At 49.8% G+C, this 17,165-nt stretch overlaps 2 protein-coding genes across 2 annotated transcripts in view; one reads left to right on the plus strand and one right to left on the minus strand.

Annotated features, from left to right (window-relative positions):
* Positions 1 to 15,386, minus strand: part of LOC138491138 (receptor-transporting protein 3-like) — a 138,874-nt gene extending 123,488 nt beyond the window's left edge. Inside the window, exon 1 of the mRNA XM_069617481.1 lies at positions 15,063 to 15,386. The gene's annotated coding sequence lies outside the window, so the exon portion shown is untranslated. The remainder of the gene's footprint in view (positions 1 to 15,062) is intronic.
* A 759-nt stretch (positions 15,387 to 16,145) lies between these two features.
* On the plus strand, positions 16,146 to 16,814 carry LOC138492802 (salivary glue protein Sgs-3-like). Its single transcript, XM_069620157.1, has one exon. The coding sequence runs from the start codon at positions 16,146 to 16,148 to the stop codon at positions 16,812 to 16,814; it is 669 nt and encodes a 222-aa protein (XP_069476258.1).
* The last annotated feature ends 351 nt before the right edge of the window (positions 16,815 to 17,165 follow it).

Raw genomic sequence — 17,165 nt, forward strand, 5'->3', positions numbered from 1 at the left:
ACATATGTCTGTGTGGCCCATTGCATTTCATGTTTGTGGGTGCATGTGTGTAAGAGTGATGAGTGATGCTGCATAGCTATCGACTGGGGAGTTAGTGGTCCATTCAAGATACATGGCGCACCCTTTCTGTGAGTTATGGTACTTTGAGGAGTGTCCTCGCACTGCAAGACAAGTGTTCTGGGGTGTGATCTGTCTGGTGCCCTGTTTATTGCTTTACCCCATTGTGCATGTTCATTGGGAGCCCCGAGTCGGCAGGATGACAAGCAGTGGAGACCTTGCAATTCTGTACTGGTTCTTATACTCCACAATATCATTTTCTTACTAGGATGAGGTTCAGGTTGGCTGGCAGCTCCACATTCGGCAGATCAGACACCCTCCAGCCCTGCCATGTAGAGGATGCTGTTGACCTTCTCCCAGGGGGTCAGGTTAGGTGGCTCTGCAGTGGTTGCTCCTGTGGCAGCTGTCTCCCTGAGATGGTGTGCCAGGAGACTGCGCACCCTGGCCTTCTGGTCATTCCAGCATTTTTTACAGCTTCGATGTTCTTGGGCACTGTCCGAACTGCCACCAGCTTGCTACGCATCTCTGCCCAGATGGCAGCCTTACGCTGAAGTATGGTCTTCTGACTATTCGCTCCATACAGCTGGCCTTCATGAGCCAAACCTGCTTCTGCGAGTACAGTGAGCTCCGCCTCTGTGAATTTAGGCTTTCACTGCCTAATTTCTGGCACTTTCCCTTTAGATTTGTCTCCTGGCATGGTTTAACTTTCCTTCAGGTTTGGATGGCTGCTAGGGAAGCCGATATCCGATGGATTGTATTTTTCAAGATGGCCGCCCTTCAGCTAGCCAGTTTCAAGATTTCACTAATATTTTTGGGCGGAATTATAGTTTTGGAAATTCCTCCAATTACTGGCAGGGATAATGGTAATTCTGCCAAATATTCATCCTCGTTCCTACCCCAAAACAGCCAAATCGATGGTAATACCACAGGTAGTAATCTGCCAAAATCCCCATGGAGTCCTATGGACTCCAATAAATGGGGACTAACAACGCCTACCACCACTTGTAACCCGATGGTAATACCACCGGTGGTGATAATGCCGGACCAAGTGGTGGAAACGGTAATACCGTTTGGTGGTATGTTGGTGGTATTACCGCTGATATACCACCAGATTTGTAATGAGGCTGAACGTATCCACTTTTTATGACAATTATACATCTTTTGAGCTAGGGGTTGAGCGGGACTGCTTGATTTGAGTTATTTATTTGTTCAAAAGGTATTGATTTACTGCAAATGTGTTTGTTTACGTGGTGCAGCCCACTAAAGTGTGCCACCGTGTTGGGCACAAAATGATGAACAGAAAAGAGAGACCTAGGTAGAATTGCCTTCGGTGTGGGCCGCACACCCTTGATTCCCAGTGGGGTTCTTGAGCAGTTAAAGTATATTTCACAATAAATACTTGAGTCTTTTTGTGTCTTATCATAAATGCTCAGAATTTTAATCACATGTTCCAGAAAATAATTTCTTAAATTAGAAAAAGTACCATTAGAATGCTTAAGAATACTTCTGATAAAAGTCCCGTAAGCACGCTTAAGAATGCTTCTGATAATAGTACCATCAGCACTCTTAACAATACATCTAATCAAAGTACCATAAGCAATACCATCAGCCCGCTTAAGAATACTTTTGATAAAAGTACCATCAGCAACTTAAGAAAACTTCTGCTAAAAGTACCACCAGCACACTTACGAATGCTTCAGAGGAATGTACCATCAGCAAACTTAAAGGGGAAGTTCACTCAAAAATGTTATTGTCTCAAAAGATCGGCCATAATAAAAAATATATACAAAAAATATTTACAAACAAAGTTCCTATGTAAAGTTTTGAACAAATGAGGCTCAAAGTAAACAATTTCAAACCCTAGGAGGCATCCATTTTGTTATATGAATGAGCCTCCTGTGCTTGTGTTAAGCTCTGCTCTTGCGGCAATAATGAAGCAAAAGCCACCTACTGGTAGCTTTTGCTTATTACACCTGGAGAGCAGAGAATGCTGTCAGGCCCCTTAGTCCCCTGTGCTGCTGGTGAGTGCTTTGTGCTGTTTTCCTGTTTTCCCAGACTCCCCTAAGCTGGGGGAGCCCGGGAAACTTAAAGTGAAAGTTCAGGTAATTGTAAATACAAACTTGTTGTATTTATGACTGCCGTGGCTTTAGTTTCAATTCTTTGGGGCTCCCCCAAGCCGGGGGAGGCCAGGAGACTTTAAAAGAATGTACCAGCAATTATAAATACAATGTTGTTGTATTTTTGATTGCTGGCACTTTTGCTTTAAGTCAGGGGAGCCCGGGAAACTTAAATTTAAAACGAAAGTGCCAGCAATAATAAATACAACCGCATTGCATTTATGATCGCTGTGGCTTCGTTTTTAAGTCTCCCGGGCTCCCCTGAGCCTGGGGGAGCCCGGGTGACTTAAAAAGAAAGTCCAGCCAATTATGAATACTTCGCCGGCCACAGAGTTTTCATAAGTGCCTCGTCTTTAGTTTTCAGGTTCCCGTGCTCGGGAAACTAGAAAAGAAAGTTGCAGCAATTATGAAAACTCTGCTGGTGGCCAGTGAAGTATTTATAATTGATGTGCCTTTAATTTTATGTTTTCTATGCTTCCCTGGGCTTGGGAGAGTGCAGCAAACGGAAAATGAAAGTCATGGCAGCATCCTCTCTTCATGTTAAGCTCTGCTCTCTGGCGGCAGAAAGCAAAAGCTTCCACTAAGTGGCTTTTGCTTGATTATTTCCGCCAGAGCAGAACTTAACATGAACAGAGGAGGTTTGTTCATTTCATAAAATGGATGCCTCCTAGTGCTTGACATTTTTAACTTTGAGCCTCATTTGCTCAAAATGTACATAGGAACTTTGTTTAAAAATATTTTGTGTACGTATTTTTTATTATGGCCCATCTTTGAGAGAATAAAATGTTTGAGTGAACTTCCCCTTTAAGAGTACTTCAGATAAAAGTACCATCGGCACGGCACGCTTAAGAAAACCTCTGCTAAAAGTACCGCCAGCACACATAAGAATCCTTCAGATGAACGTACCATCAGCACACATAAGAGTACTTCTGATAAAAGTACCATTACAATATTTCACTACATCGCAACAACAAAACATTACAGAAATAGCCTTGCACAACAAAACACGACGGCTACCAACCGAAAAGCACACCTAAGTTCAACAAACCGTGTTAATCGAACTGAGGCTGCCAAAAGCACATCACAGCTCTCTTGCTCTTTTTCCCGGTCTACCTTACTAACCCATCCCCCCCTCTTCCCTTCTCAGATCCGCCAGAGCTCCAGGGAACCACTACGGTGGTGATAGTGCACTGTGTAAATATCCTTTTACATAACATAAAAGTACCATCAGCACACTGAAGAATACTTCTGATTAAGGTACCATCAGTACACTTAATAATACTTCTGGTAAAACTACCACAAGCACACTTAAGAATACTTCTCATAACAGTACCACAGGCACAATTAAGAACTTCTGATAAAAGTACCATAAAAATACTTTTGAGATAAATACCATCAGCACGCTTAAGAATACTTCTGGTAAAAGTACCATAAGCACACTGAAGAATACTTCTGATCAAAAGTACCACAAGCACACTTAAGAATACTTCTGATAACAGTACCACAGGCACACTTAAGAACTTCTGATAAAAGTACCATAAGAATACTTTTGATATAAGTCCCATCAGCACGCTTAAGAATACTTCTGGTAAAAGTACCGTCAGAACGTTTAAGAATACTTCTGGTAAAAGTACCGTCAGAACGTTTAAGAATACTTCTGGTAAAAGTACCATCAGCACGCTTAAGAATACTTTTGATATAAGTACCATCAGCACGCTTAAGAATACTTCTGGTAAAAGTACCATAAGCACACTGAAGAATACTTCTGATCAAAAGTACCACAAGCACACTTAAGAATACTTCTGGTAAAAGTACCGTCAGAACGTTTAAGAATACTTCTGGTAAAAGTACCATTAGCACGCTTAAGAATACTTCTGGTAAAAGTACCGTCAGAACGTTTAAGAATACTTCTGGTAAAAGTACCATTAGCACGCTTAAGAATACTTCTGGTAAAAGTACCGTCAGAACGTTTAAGAATGCATCTGATCCTCCACCATTGGACATTCTATTTTAAACTCATGCGAGCCATGGAAGACTTTCACTCCCTGGAGCCCATTTTCTGTAAGTTTTGGGGCCTTTTCCGGACTTAAAAACATGAAGAAATGGCTTTTTGGGCTCACTAATTAATGTGCAGCCACTCACCTCTATATTCATACAGGAAAAGGGACCCAAAGCATGCTCAGACTGCGTACAACTGACAAATGAAAGAATATTAGGGATAGAAAACTGTTAAACGTGTAATGAACGAACCCCTGAAATGAGACGGGACTTCCTGCAACGAACGCCCCCAATAGTCCCAGCTCTCCGAGTTCCATAATTGCAGTGAGCTCCACTTTACGCTTCACTTTAGACGCATTTTTGAATGTTTTATAGCAGCTGTTGGTTTATTCATTATCTCCACTGTTTGTTCTAAACCTTATAGAGGCTTGTTTTTTTCTCTGTTTTAAACTCGCACATTTTGGGCGTTTTCTTTTGTTCGACCACTGGACAAAGGGAAAAGAAACCCCGAAAGATGCCGTGGAACTGAACGCATGCGTCACAGCGTTTCCTCACTGGAATAATTAGTAAACCATTGTCGTGAAATCCTCAAACATATTAGGATATATTTAACGTGAAACATAAAGTTGACATCAATTGCTGAACTAAGAGTGCTCGGATTGCAGGCGCAGTCTCAAATGCTGAACAGTCCATGCAGGCGGCCCAATCGCCTGCAAGTGTTGGCGGTCCTGTGCATGCAACTGGCATTGGCTTTAAAAGGACTCCGATAGGAGGCAGTGTAAAATACTGCCTGGCCTACTGCATTTTACATGAGGCGGGCTGTTCCATGGAGGCCTTGACGTGAGGAGTAAGGCTTTAACGCCTCAATTTAACCCCCCCCCCCCTTTCATTTCCCAACAGTATTGCTATGCTGGAGAGTTACGGAGTTGAAATTAATTGCTCTCTTTATTTCTTTGTTTCTTTATTTTTATTTGTTCTGTCTTTTTGCAATATTCATTCTCCCTTTGTTATTTACCTCTCTCCTGCTAACCTTTTTTTCTTTCCTCTTTCTCTTTCATTTTCACATTTCTTTCTTTCTTTCTTTCTTTCTTCTTTCTTTGTTTCTTTCTTTTGTTCTTTCTTTCTTTCTTTCTTTCTTTTCCGTTCCCTCTTTATTTTTTTTTATTATTTATTTATTTATTTTAATGTCTTTCCTTATTTCTCCTTTCTATTTTTTTCTTTTTTCCTTTGTTCTTTCAACCTCTTCTCACCTCCTTTCTTTCCTACTTACTTTCTTTTTTTTCTTTCCCTTTCTGCCTCTTCACCTTCTTTTATTTATTTATTTGTATTTGTATGGGCATTAGACATTTATAGACGGGTAGAGAATAACAGATGGGAATTCAGGGAGAGGCGGGTTAATGGGTGAGGCTCTCGACTTGGCCTCCAATCCCTCAGCCACTTCATTGAATATGCAAGTGTAAAGTAATTCCCGCAGAAGGAAATGTAAGCAAAATAAAAGCAGCGAAAGGTGAGCGTTGCGCAACATGCGGTAAAGTCTGCACACCCTACAATTTCCCGCCAGCCAGAGAAATAGCGCGGCCCAAACTAGCTTCCGTGGTTCAGCCGCCAGGGTCATCCAGCGGCAATGTGGCTGCCTTGTAAACCAAGAGACCGAGGGCCTGATTCAGAGCTGGTGATAAAAGTAGTGACGAAGCAGACATTCTCCCCTCCAGTTTCCAGCACCACCGTTCTAAGGTGGGTGGAAGAATTGGGGTGGGGGTGCCGTGCTTAATCTCCCCTTTTCATAGAAACATGCGCTCCAGAGGCACTGTAAGCATCTCTTTAAAGATTGCCATTTTTCTAATTTACGAAGGTTTTCTTAAGCTTTCATTAAACTAGAAAAGTGATGCTGAAGTCTAGCAAATGCTGTTTTTATAGAGGGAAAAAGTGTGCAGTAGAGTTTGTGCCGTATTTTAACTCCTCTTTTTGACGTGCTAAAGCTGTGCTCTTGAGAGCAGAATCCCCTCCCAGTGCCAGCCCTGTTGACCCAGGCCCCGGGCCGCATGAAATGCGGGACGATAGAGGGTCTGGGAGTTTAGACGCGGGGTGGGGGAAAATGGCGCAAAAGCGTAGGGAGGGGCGTCCGAATGGCGCCACAAGAAACAGAAGCCCAGGAAGGGCAGGAAACAGCGCCTGGGAAGGTGGGAAATGTAACAGCAAGGGGTCAGGGGGGTAACCCGGCCGCCCCCAAGAAGGAACAAAAGGCCGGGGGGTATAAGTAAGCCTGGAAAAGGAGAGGCGGCACAAACCAGGTAAGAGCTCACTTCTCTCGGGTAGGCTCTTAGTGCCTGGATAAGGGGAAGGAAAAACGTTTGCTCTTGCGGGCTCACGCTTTCTTCTACCTCACTAATTTTGTCTAAACGCAGTCGCTACGAATCACCCAAACGGTGACGGAGCAGGAGCGACCCAGAGGTACCAGCTGCGAACGGACAAAGGACTTTCGCCGTGGTCAAGCGAGAAGCGTGGCTGACAGAATTCAGATGAGAAGGATGGCGGAAGGAAGAGCAAAAAGAGCCCAAGAATTCTCATAGTGGGCGAGAAAGGCAGAGAAGGAATATGGGGCACAATGGGTGCTGGAGATAATGCAGAAGGAAGAAAGGGCGAAGGCAACGTCACCTCTGCTGTTCATAGAGCACAGCAGCAGCGAAGGAGAAGACGAGGTACCGCAAGATCAGAAAAAGGGAAGAGCGGAGTCGAAGAGATCAGAGGAACAGACAGAGGCACCGACCAAGAGAAAGAAAAAGGATAAAAAGAAAGGTACTGTGAATAATAATGTCGGGAATAAAATCGTAAAAATGTTAAAAAATTGCGTCACGGGGAGACCACCAGGGGGCGCAGAGGCAATGGCAGCCTAGTGCCGAGCTCCCGCCAGGACAGGGCCTTCCAGAGGGATTGAGCCCCCCCCGGACCCCCCTGGCGGAACAGCTATCTGGCCATCGACTGGTGACCCCCCCGTGAGACGCCGACACGAAGGAGCGGATCTCGCCGCCCCCCGAGAACCAGAGTTCGAGCCGCGTTGGAGTCGCGGCCGAATGAGCGAGGACGGGGAGAGGCCTGCGGACGTACGGAGCCCAGCAGTGCAGCCCGATCGCCAGCCGGAGCGCAGTGCCTCGCCGACCCAGAAGGAGCAGCCGAACGGAAGCGGCACCAACACCGGGCGGAGAAGGTAAGGGGGCCACGGCAGCAAAGCGGCCCGCGGGCCGGACCACCCCCGGACGGGCTCCGACGGACCGCCTCGGAGGATCGGCCCGGGCCCACCCCTGCCAGACCCCGGCGGCAGGAAGCGGCCCGAAAAAAGGCGAAGAGCCGGACGGGCAGGAACGGCCCCTCCCGCCGGCCCACCACTGACAATACCCCCCGAGAGGGGAACCGGACCCCCAACCTTGGCCCCCGCACCGGGCCGGGACGACCCAGTCGGCGGCCCCGGGCCCAGCATCCGGGGCCTGGAAGCGTTGCCCCCCCGAGCCCTCAGGAGACAAACGCAGGCAGGAAAAGGAGAGCCCACCCGGGATCGGGGGTGGCCAAGGCGACCCCCGCAGCACGCCCCACCCCCGCTATCGTAGTCCCATTGGGGCCCTGGCCTGGCAGCACAGCGCAAGACACGCTGGGGGGTGGGGATACCACCCACCAACCCAACAAAGGAACCCAGCGAGCCCGGAGGTACTGAGACCAGGCCTAATCAGGTGGTGGCCCCCGGTGACGACCCCGGGGCGTGTGCCCGCCTGACTCCCCCCCCCCCGGGTGGAGAACTTGGACAGCAATCAGAGGCCGGAACACGATGTTGGCAGCCTCCCCCTCCCCACGGGACCGCTCCAAGACGTGGGGGATCTGGGCCAGCGGCAGACCCCAAGGGGGGCACAGAGGGGGATCGCATGAACGGGCTAGAATCGCTGCAAGCGTTCAGGTATAAGGACCGCAACAGCAGCCACACGGGCTCCGGGGACCCGACCCACCCGGGAAACATGGCGGAATCCGCGACGGCGATGGAGAGGGGCTTTGCCTCCATCCTTTAGGAAATTAGGGAAATGCGATCAGATATCGCCCAGAAATTCGAAAAAATGGAACAAAGGGTGGACAAAGTGGAGGAGAGGCTGCAACGGGTAGAAACCAACCAGTCTTCGTCAATGGCACAGGAGGTCCAATTTGACATGAGGCTCTCGGCCTTGGAGAAAAGGGACGAGGAAAAGGCCAGACAGTTTGACGACTTTGAAAACAGGGAAAGGTGGAATAATTTAAGATTTTTCAGGATCCCGGAAACGGAGGGGGAGACAGAGAGAGATCTAACCCGAGTCGTGAAAGACATTATCACCCTCCTGTTCGCGGAGGAGATGACCACGGAACCCACGTTCGACAGGGTGCATAGAGCAGGGGCGGGAACCCCCGGTCTGTCCTAACCCGATTCCACTACTACACGGAAAAAACCAAGGTTCTGGAAGAAGCGAGGAAGGCAGGGGTGATCACCTACAACAATGCCCAGATCGCTATTTTTCAGGATCTCTCCGCCTACACCTTGGCGAAGCGCAGAATGTGCCGTCCCCTGACGCAGCTACTCAAGGAGAAGGGGGTGCGCTACAGGTGGGGGTATCCTTTCTCCCTGTCCTTCGAATACATGGGCGAACGCACTACGTTGGTCACAGAAGAGGATATTAGAGGAGCCATACACGATTACGTGGTGGACCCAGCCCCCCGAAGAAGTCCAATCGGCCCGGAGGCTCTGGCTAGGGGTGGGCCGGGTCATTCGGGACCCAGGAGAAGGAAAACAGCCTCAAGAAAATACAAAAAATGGAATACTCCACCTCCCGCCCGGGAAGGAGAACAAACGGACTCGGAAGGCTGACGGCGGGGGAGCCCCGACAAGCTGTGGGAAAGGCGTGGAAGCACGTGAGGTCCCAGTGACGACTCTGTCCCCTGGAACAGCAAGTACACAGCGGGCAACCAATGGGGAAGAGGCTGGGGGGGGAAAGGGGGGCTCAAGGAGGTGAGCATTGTTCAGCGGGCCTAGCCTGGGGAGGCCAGGCTGGTGGTCCGGCCACAAGCCAGTGATGGCGGAACTCATTGGCTGGACGTCGGGTAGGGGGGTGGGGGGTTCTTTCAAGTTGGCGGAGGACTTTTTTCAGGGAGGGGGGAGGAGGGGATGTTTGGGGTCAGTTTTAGGGCCCTGGGGGAAGGGGGTAGGGAGAATCCAAGCAATCCAGTAGCGAGACAAATGAAGCGACACAGGGTTTTAGACACGACGCGGGTGGCCAGCCGGGAGAGATACATAGAGAATGGCTAATGGTTTGCCGGCCCTGGGGGTGGGCACCTTGAATGTGCGAGGTCTGAATACCCCCACAAAGAGGTCCCTGGTTTGCAGGGAGTTCAGAAGAGCCAAGCTAGACCTGCTTTTCCTGCAGGAGACACATTGGGCCCGGGGGAAGGAACCCAAGATGAGGGGAGGAGGAATCGGCGAGGTTTTTTGTGCATCACATAGGTCAAAGAGGAGGGGAGTGGCAATTCTGCTAGCAAGGAGCATAGAAAAAAAAAGAAAAAATTGCGTCACAGTTTCGGGTAAGTCGCCCAGAACCAATGACAAGAAGAGCAGATGGGGGAAGGGATCCAGGGAGGAGCAGCAGGGGAGTTCCTCAACTGAAGCAAGCAGTGATGACGAAGAAAGGGATCACCTAAGGGCTTGGGTAAAATGGAGAGGAGTGGTGAGCAGGGAAAAACAGAGAGGGGCAGGGGATGCAGGGGCAGAACCCAGGGAAACCCCGGGCCCGGCACCACAAGGGGCACCAGTAGAACCCAGGGAAACCCTGATCCCGGCACCACAAGGGGCACCGGTAGTCCCGGTGTCGCAAGGGGCACCAATAATCCCGGCGCCGCAAGGTGCACCGGCAGGGCCAAACATAGTGGCAGGGGACACACCACCGGGAGCAGCACCGACGGTGGCAGCGGCAGAAAATGGGGGGCAACTCATGACGAAATACGGCAGGCCAACCATGGGTAAAGACGCACAGGGCAGGTAAATGAAAGCGATGGATTGGTACATAAATGACAAAGTAAAGGAAAAAAAATGGAGGAAGGAATTGATCGATATCTTTACATTGTTTGATTGTCAAAACAGGGGGATGAATGTGGTCCTAGAGGACATGAAGGAGGACGAGAAAAGTTTACTAAAAAAGGGGCCAGTAGTAAGGAGTTTTGACAACTGGATGTCGGCCTTCACCATAATGTCTACAATTATATTACAAAAATTCCCGGAAGACGGGGTAGCATTAGTGGCATATCAGCAGAGGGTGCTGAAGGTACACGCGGCGTTTGGGGGTGACGCATGGCTTGAGTACGATCACGAGTTCAGAAAGGAGATGGACTGCTTTCCGGATATGGGCAGGGATGAAGAAAACTTTAATCTCTACATATTTAACGTGCTAAAGGAGAAATGGGATTCCAAGGAGCGGAGCACAGGGGGACAGCAGATATTGGCAGAATGATTACAAAACGGATTATAGATACAATAGCAGAAAGTACGAATCCAGCTATGACAGAAATAGAGACCAGAGTTTTCGGAGCAGAAATTATGGGTCACAGAGAGGGTGGCAGAGCAGCCTGCCCCCGAGAACACAGGGGGGGCAGTGGGAGCACAGGGACAACACGAGCAGAACCAGGGCAATGCAGGAGTTTTGAAAAAGGGGTACCATGTAGCTGGGGATGGAAGTGCAAGTTCAGCCACAAGTGCGAGAGATGTAAGGGTGACCACAGCAGCTCCAAGTGCACAAGGGCCGCAGCTCCAAGCGGCAGAAGCGATGAGACGCGGAAATAAGAACTGGGGCGGGGGCTGATACACCACCTATCCTACCCCCCGGGGGCCTCTGTGAACTACGGCTTCGCCCGGAGCGAGGCAACGGTATCATATTCAGACTTTGAGGAGGCAGTAGAACTGGTCAGGAAAGCAGGAAAAGGGGCATGGATGGCGAAAGCAGACATTAAATCGGCATTCCGCCTGTTGCCAGTCAACAGCGGATCACAAAGATGGTTATGTATGCATTGGGAGGGGGAATACTTCATCGACAAATGCCTCTCGATGTGGTGCGCCATCTCATGCGCATATTTTGAGAGGGTAAGTTCATTTTTACAATGGGCAGTAACACAAGAGATGAGGGAGTCCATGATGGTACATTACCTGGACGATTTTTTATTCGTTGGGCCTAAAGGTTTGGAGCTATGTAGGGCAACCCTGGACAAATTCGTGGAAATAACAAGCGAGTGGGGTTTTCCACTGGCGGAGGAAAAAACGATGGGCCCAACGCATATTATCCAATTCCTAGGCATAGAAATTGACTCAAACAAAGGAAGGTGTCGAATCCCGGAGGACAAGGTGACAGATCTGCTGAAGACAATAAAGGAACTACAGGGAAAAAACAAAGCGACAGTGAGAGAATTGCCAGCGCTGGCAGGAAAGCTGAACTTCACAGTAAGAGTCATACCACAGGGGAGGGTGTTCCAGAGAAGTATCGAGCTGAAATCAAGAGGTGCTACCAAGGGGCACCACAGAGTCAGGCTAGGGGGAGGAATCAAGTGAGACCTGGAAGTGTGGGCAGAACGTCTGAAATATTTCAAGGGGTCGGTGATATGGCGCTCACCGTTGAACGAGGAAGGTAAAAGGGTGTTGTTCACCGATGCAGCAGGTGGCCTGGGTTTTGGCGCACTACTGGGGAAAAAATGGTGTGCAGGCAAGTGGCCAAAAACATAGCAAGTGGCGGAATGGACAAGAAACATAACGCTGCTGAGCTCTTCCCGATATGGGTCACGTTATGCGCATGGGGGGAAGAGCTAGGAAACAAGGAGTTGGCAGTATGGTCAGATAACATGGCGGTGGTGCACGTGTTAAACAAAGGAAGTGCGTCATGCTTGATAGTGTTGGAATTAATGAGGGCAATCACACTGGAAAGCCTAAAAATGAATACATGCATAAAGGCGAGGCATATCGCTGGGGAAGAAAATGTGGTGGCTGATGCAATCTCTCGCTTTCAGTGGGAGAAATTCAGGGAGCTGAGACCGGACGCCGACAAGGAAAGAACGCCCACGCCGCGGAAGGCATGGGTCCCGTTGGAGGCACTAGAAAGGAAAGCATGGTTGGCCACAAGGTCGACTCAAAAGAAGTGGGAGAAGAGCGGAGAAAAGAAAGGGTCATCGAAAAGCTGACCAGGAACGCCCTAACGTACAAAACGGGTAAGCAGTACGAAAAGCATGTAAAAGATGTGTTGGTGGAAACAGGTGGAAAAGAGGTGGAAAAAATGTCAATGGAAAAAATGTGTGAATTTCTCAAAGGGGCATTTGCCAAAGGGAAAAAGAAAAGCTGGGCAGCAGCGCACCTGGCGGCGGTGGAATATACCACAAAAGTGGCGGGCATACCGGACCCGACCGATATCGCTAAAATAAAATACGCTATGAGAGGATGGGCTAAGTTAGAGGGGAAGAAACCAGATAACAGAAGGCCGGTAAACTTTGGGAAGTTGATAATTCTGTTAAAAGTGCTGCGAGACACATGCAGCAGCACGTACGAAACCGCGCTCTTTGGGGCAGCATTTGCGCTAGCATACTATGGGGCTTTCAGAGTAGGGGAACTGGTGGCCAGGAATACGGTGGCAGGAGACGGCCTGGCAAGGAAAGACATTAGTATGGGAATTAAGGGGATGTCTATAATGCTAAAGAAATCTAAGACAGACCAAACGGGGAAGGGGAGAGCAATAGATCTCAATTGCATCAGAGAGAAGGACCACTGTCCCAGATGGATCACCCAAGAATTCCTAGATCTGCGACCAGAGGTCGACGGACAGGTATTAATACATAGGGACGGCAGCGCACTCAGCAGGTACTAGTTTCTGGCGGTATTGAAATAGGCGGTGGCAAAAGCAGGATGGGACCCAGCCGAATTTGGGACACATCTTCAGGATAGGAGCAGCAACCTCTGCGTGGGCGGGGGGCCTGGGAGCAAAAGGGGTGAGAAGAATTGGGGAGCAAAAGGGGTGAGAAGAATTGGGGGATGGAAGTCGCAATGTTTTAAAAAATACATAAGGGAGGAACTGATATGACACTTATCTCCCCCGTTTCCATAGAGGCCGGACCCTACAAATCGGCATGCATAGTGGGGCACTCTTTCGTGACCCGGGCAGGCGGGTGGCTGGAAGAGGAGAAGCAAGGACTACATTTCAGGAACACAATTACATCCTGTTGGGGTCTCCCGGGGATGCACTGGGAGGACATCCACGACAGGCTGTCGGACCTGATAGGTTTCAGGGACCCCCCAGAGTACCTAGTTATACATCTCGGGGGGAACGACCTGGTGAGCACAAACAGGGGTAAATTACAAAGGAACATTTGCGAGTCGCTGCATAGCATAGCCCGCAGCTGGTGGAAAACCGAGATTTTTATGTCAGAAATAATACCAAGAAAGGTCTGGGGCACGCAATTGAAATAGCCAGAAAGAAACTAAATAAATCAATAGAAAAGTACTGCAGGAGCACAGGTCTGCACTTCATAAGACATGGGCCCTCATTACGACCCTGGCGGATTTTTTCCGCCATCGACGGACTTTCCGGCCATGGCGTAAAGTCCGTTTACGCCATGGCGGATGGTGGACTTACCGCCCCATTCCGAGGTCGGCGGGGCGGTAAGTCCCCATTGACCCATTTACCCTTCCCCATTCCCATTTCGGCCCCATAGGGTATAATGGGAGTGGGGAAGGAGTTAATTACGCCACCGTAAATTACGGTGGCGTAATTAACACCAAGGTCCCATAGCGCCATGGATTTCTCCGCCCGCAAAAAGCGGGCGGAAAAATGACCATGGCGCTTTGGGAACTCGTAGTTGGCGGTAAGGGGTCGGCGCAGCTAACGCTGGCGTAGACCCCTTACCGCCAGGGTCCTAATGAGGCCCATGGACTACACCGGAGCAAGCCGGACATGTTTCACCAGGATGGGGTACACCTATCAAAGAAAGGGATGGGGTTTTTTTCCGACAACATTTTTAGGGCACTCCAAGAACGAGGTTGTAGGTAGGGTGCTTTTGGGGGGGACCTGAGCGGGCGTAAGGAACACCCGCTCAGGTGTGGCGGCATGTGCCCAGGAACGAAGGCCCAGGGATAACAAGGACTCCGGAGGAGCCTTGGGCAACTTCGGGACTGGACACAATGTGCCCAAAAGCATATGGCAGTGTAATTATTTTGTTGTGTTGTATTTTCTGTAAGAAAATAAAATGCCTACGGCCTACAACTTTTCCATACACATAAGTTGTCTGCGATTTATTGCTTAGGTAGGGATCTGGTAAGAGAAGCAAAGTGAACCCACACTACTCAACCTAATTTCTCCAGGGTGCCACGGCTGTTGGCAAGCAGTAAAACAACACATGCCAGAGTCGTGGCTTGGTGCCAGACCACCACATAACCACTTTATCGGAATACAGTGTTTTTAAGGACAGTGTTCATCCTTCATGGAAGAACACTTACCTATGTTTGCTTGCACCTTAGAATCAGGCCCCAAGCTTCTAATCGTGGCTTGCACTCTTAACAAAAATTCTGTGATCCTGGGCAAACAAGTTGTACTTCCCGATGCTTTGGTCTTCTTATAATTGTGGTAGATTACAAAGAGAATGAACACCAACACACGCCCTGATCTATTCTATTCTGCTGGAAAGTGCTTGGAAGGGATTCGAGTCGCGGCGCTGTGCTATACCGGGCGTGGTGTGGGCGGCAGGGAACGGGCGTTCGTGCAGATACGCAACGCTGGGGAATAGCCGACATCCAGCGGAGCCCCTGGGTCACGGACGCTGCCGCCAGCCCCATTGTGTTCCCCCTCTGCCCCCTTCCACACATACCTGCGGTGCGGGTTCACGCTGGTGCCAGCTCCCTCTCTGGTTGCCGCCTGCGCTCTGCCAGCCTGTCCTGATCTGTCCCAAGCTCAGGGTACAGCATGTGATGGGTGAGTGTGATGGGCGTGAGCCGGCTGCATCCATGGAGGCGGCGTTTCCTCGGTCTCTTCTGCTGAAAGGCAGGAATCGAAACCTAACAGAACTGCACGCCATCTGCTCTGCCTGACGGAGAGAGTGATCGAAGAACAGAGCACGCGACTACCAAACTAGCCCCAGTGTCTTCCAAACATTTCCAATCCGGAAACAGAGAATACCCTGGACTTCTGCAGGAAGGCATCCATGGGGCAAGCCTACATGCGAGTCTGCGAAGGACACGTGACACAAATGGCCTCCATGGTGACATTAATCTGTGCTACCGCTTGCAATCTTGGCAGCAAAAAAATAGATTGTTCCGAAGCATGCAATTTTCTAAACATATGGCCTTGAGGGGTGTGGGGGGGAAGTAATTTAAGCAACATGTTCACATTCTTACAAAAGAGTTGTTTGTGTAAAACAGCGTGCTATTATATCGCGCAGACATTATAAAAACCTATCAGAACGTTGGCATGTTGGCATTTCCAGAGCAGACCATGCAGCTGCGCGTTGCAGTAAAGAGCTAGTGCAGCCCTGGGGAGAGGGCTGTAACAGGTGTTATCAGCCCACCACTTCTGTGTTAAGGGCCGGATGGGGAGTCAAGGGTGCATAATGAGGGAGTATAACCTGCGATGCAGACCTCTCCCCAGGGCTGTAACGCCATTATAATACGGCTACTACATCACACACACTGATTACAAGCAGGATGGAAACTAAAGGAAACAGCTGGAGAGGTTGCTCAGGAACTGGCAGCGGGCGTTGTCCCAGTGGAACGTCGGCCGAGGGAGAGACTGAGGAGGACTCTTGGAAGAGAAACATCAAGTTTTCTAACCGTGGTTAAGGACCTCCTTAAGACCCCATGTTCACAATGGCGGCACCAGCATGCCAGTGTATATACCGGCTGCAAGAAGCCCTCGGTCCCAGCATTCCAATGTTTCTCCTTTGCCTTCGTCAGGGATGGTGATGAGTCTGGCACGAGTCCCCAGACCTCCTCTGATACCCAAGGAAGTGAGTGACACAAAGACACCCAATGCTTCAGGCAAAAGAAACAGTGGCGAGAAAGTAAGCCAAGCCAGCCAGCCAAGCCAAGCCACGCAAAGCCAAGCCAAGCCAAGCCACACAAAGCCAAGCCAAGCCAAGCCACGCAAAGCCAAGCCAAGGCAGCCAAGCCAAGCAAAGCCAAGCCACACAAAGCCACGCAAAGCCAAGCCAAGCCAAGCCAGCCAAGCCACGCAAAGCCAAGCCAAGCCAAGCCACACAAAGCCAAGCCAAGCCACGCAAAGCCAAGCCAAGGCAGCCAAGCCAAGCAAAGCCAAGCCACACAAAGCCAAGCCATGCAAAGCCAAGCCAAGCCACGCAAAGCCAAGCCAAGCCAAGCCAAGCCACACAAAGCCAAGCCAAGCCACGCAAAGCCAAGCCAAGCCAAGCCAGCCAAGCCAAGCCACGCAAAGCCAAGCAAAGCCAAGCCAAGCCAAGCCAGCCAAGCCAAGCAAAGCCAAGCCACACAAAGCCAAGCCAAGCCACGCAAAGCCAAGCAAAGCCAAGCCACGCAAAGCCAAGCCACGCAAAGCCAAGCCAAGCCAGCCAAGCCAAGCAAAGCCAGCAATAAAAAGCACAAGATATTAAAAGAGATTTACATGAAGAAAGATGATTTTAATATTCAGTGAATAGGGGACGATTTGCCTGTGAGTATCAAGAACAGGTTCCCATAGAAGTAGAGAAGATGCCCAAGGCTGCAAAGAAAAGCAGGGATGCAGATATTCCAGACTCCCGGTGACACGAGGATGCCAGGCGAGACAAGCAAAGAATCAGATGCCACAAGGGCACCAGAAGCTGACTCAGTTCAGACATCACCTAGAATTCACAGTGCACGTCCAAGCAGAGTACTGGAGAGGGCAGCAGAAGCTGACTTAGTTCAGACATCACCTAGAATTCACAGTGCACGTCCAAGCAGAGTACTGGAGAGGGCAACAGAAT

Source organism: Ambystoma mexicanum, chromosome 10 (assembly GCF_040938575.1).
Source record: "Ambystoma mexicanum isolate Mex_15411 chromosome 10, UKY_AmexF1_1, whole genome shotgun sequence".
Lineage (NCBI taxonomy): Eukaryota > Metazoa > Chordata > Amphibia > Caudata > Ambystomatidae > Ambystoma > Ambystoma mexicanum.

Bases quoted from the DNA above. Each gene is read 5' to 3' on its own strand.
- LOC138492802 (XM_069620157.1), top strand. From the start codon at position 16,146: ATGGTGATGAGTCTGGCACGAGTCCCCAGACCTCCTCTGATACCCAAG.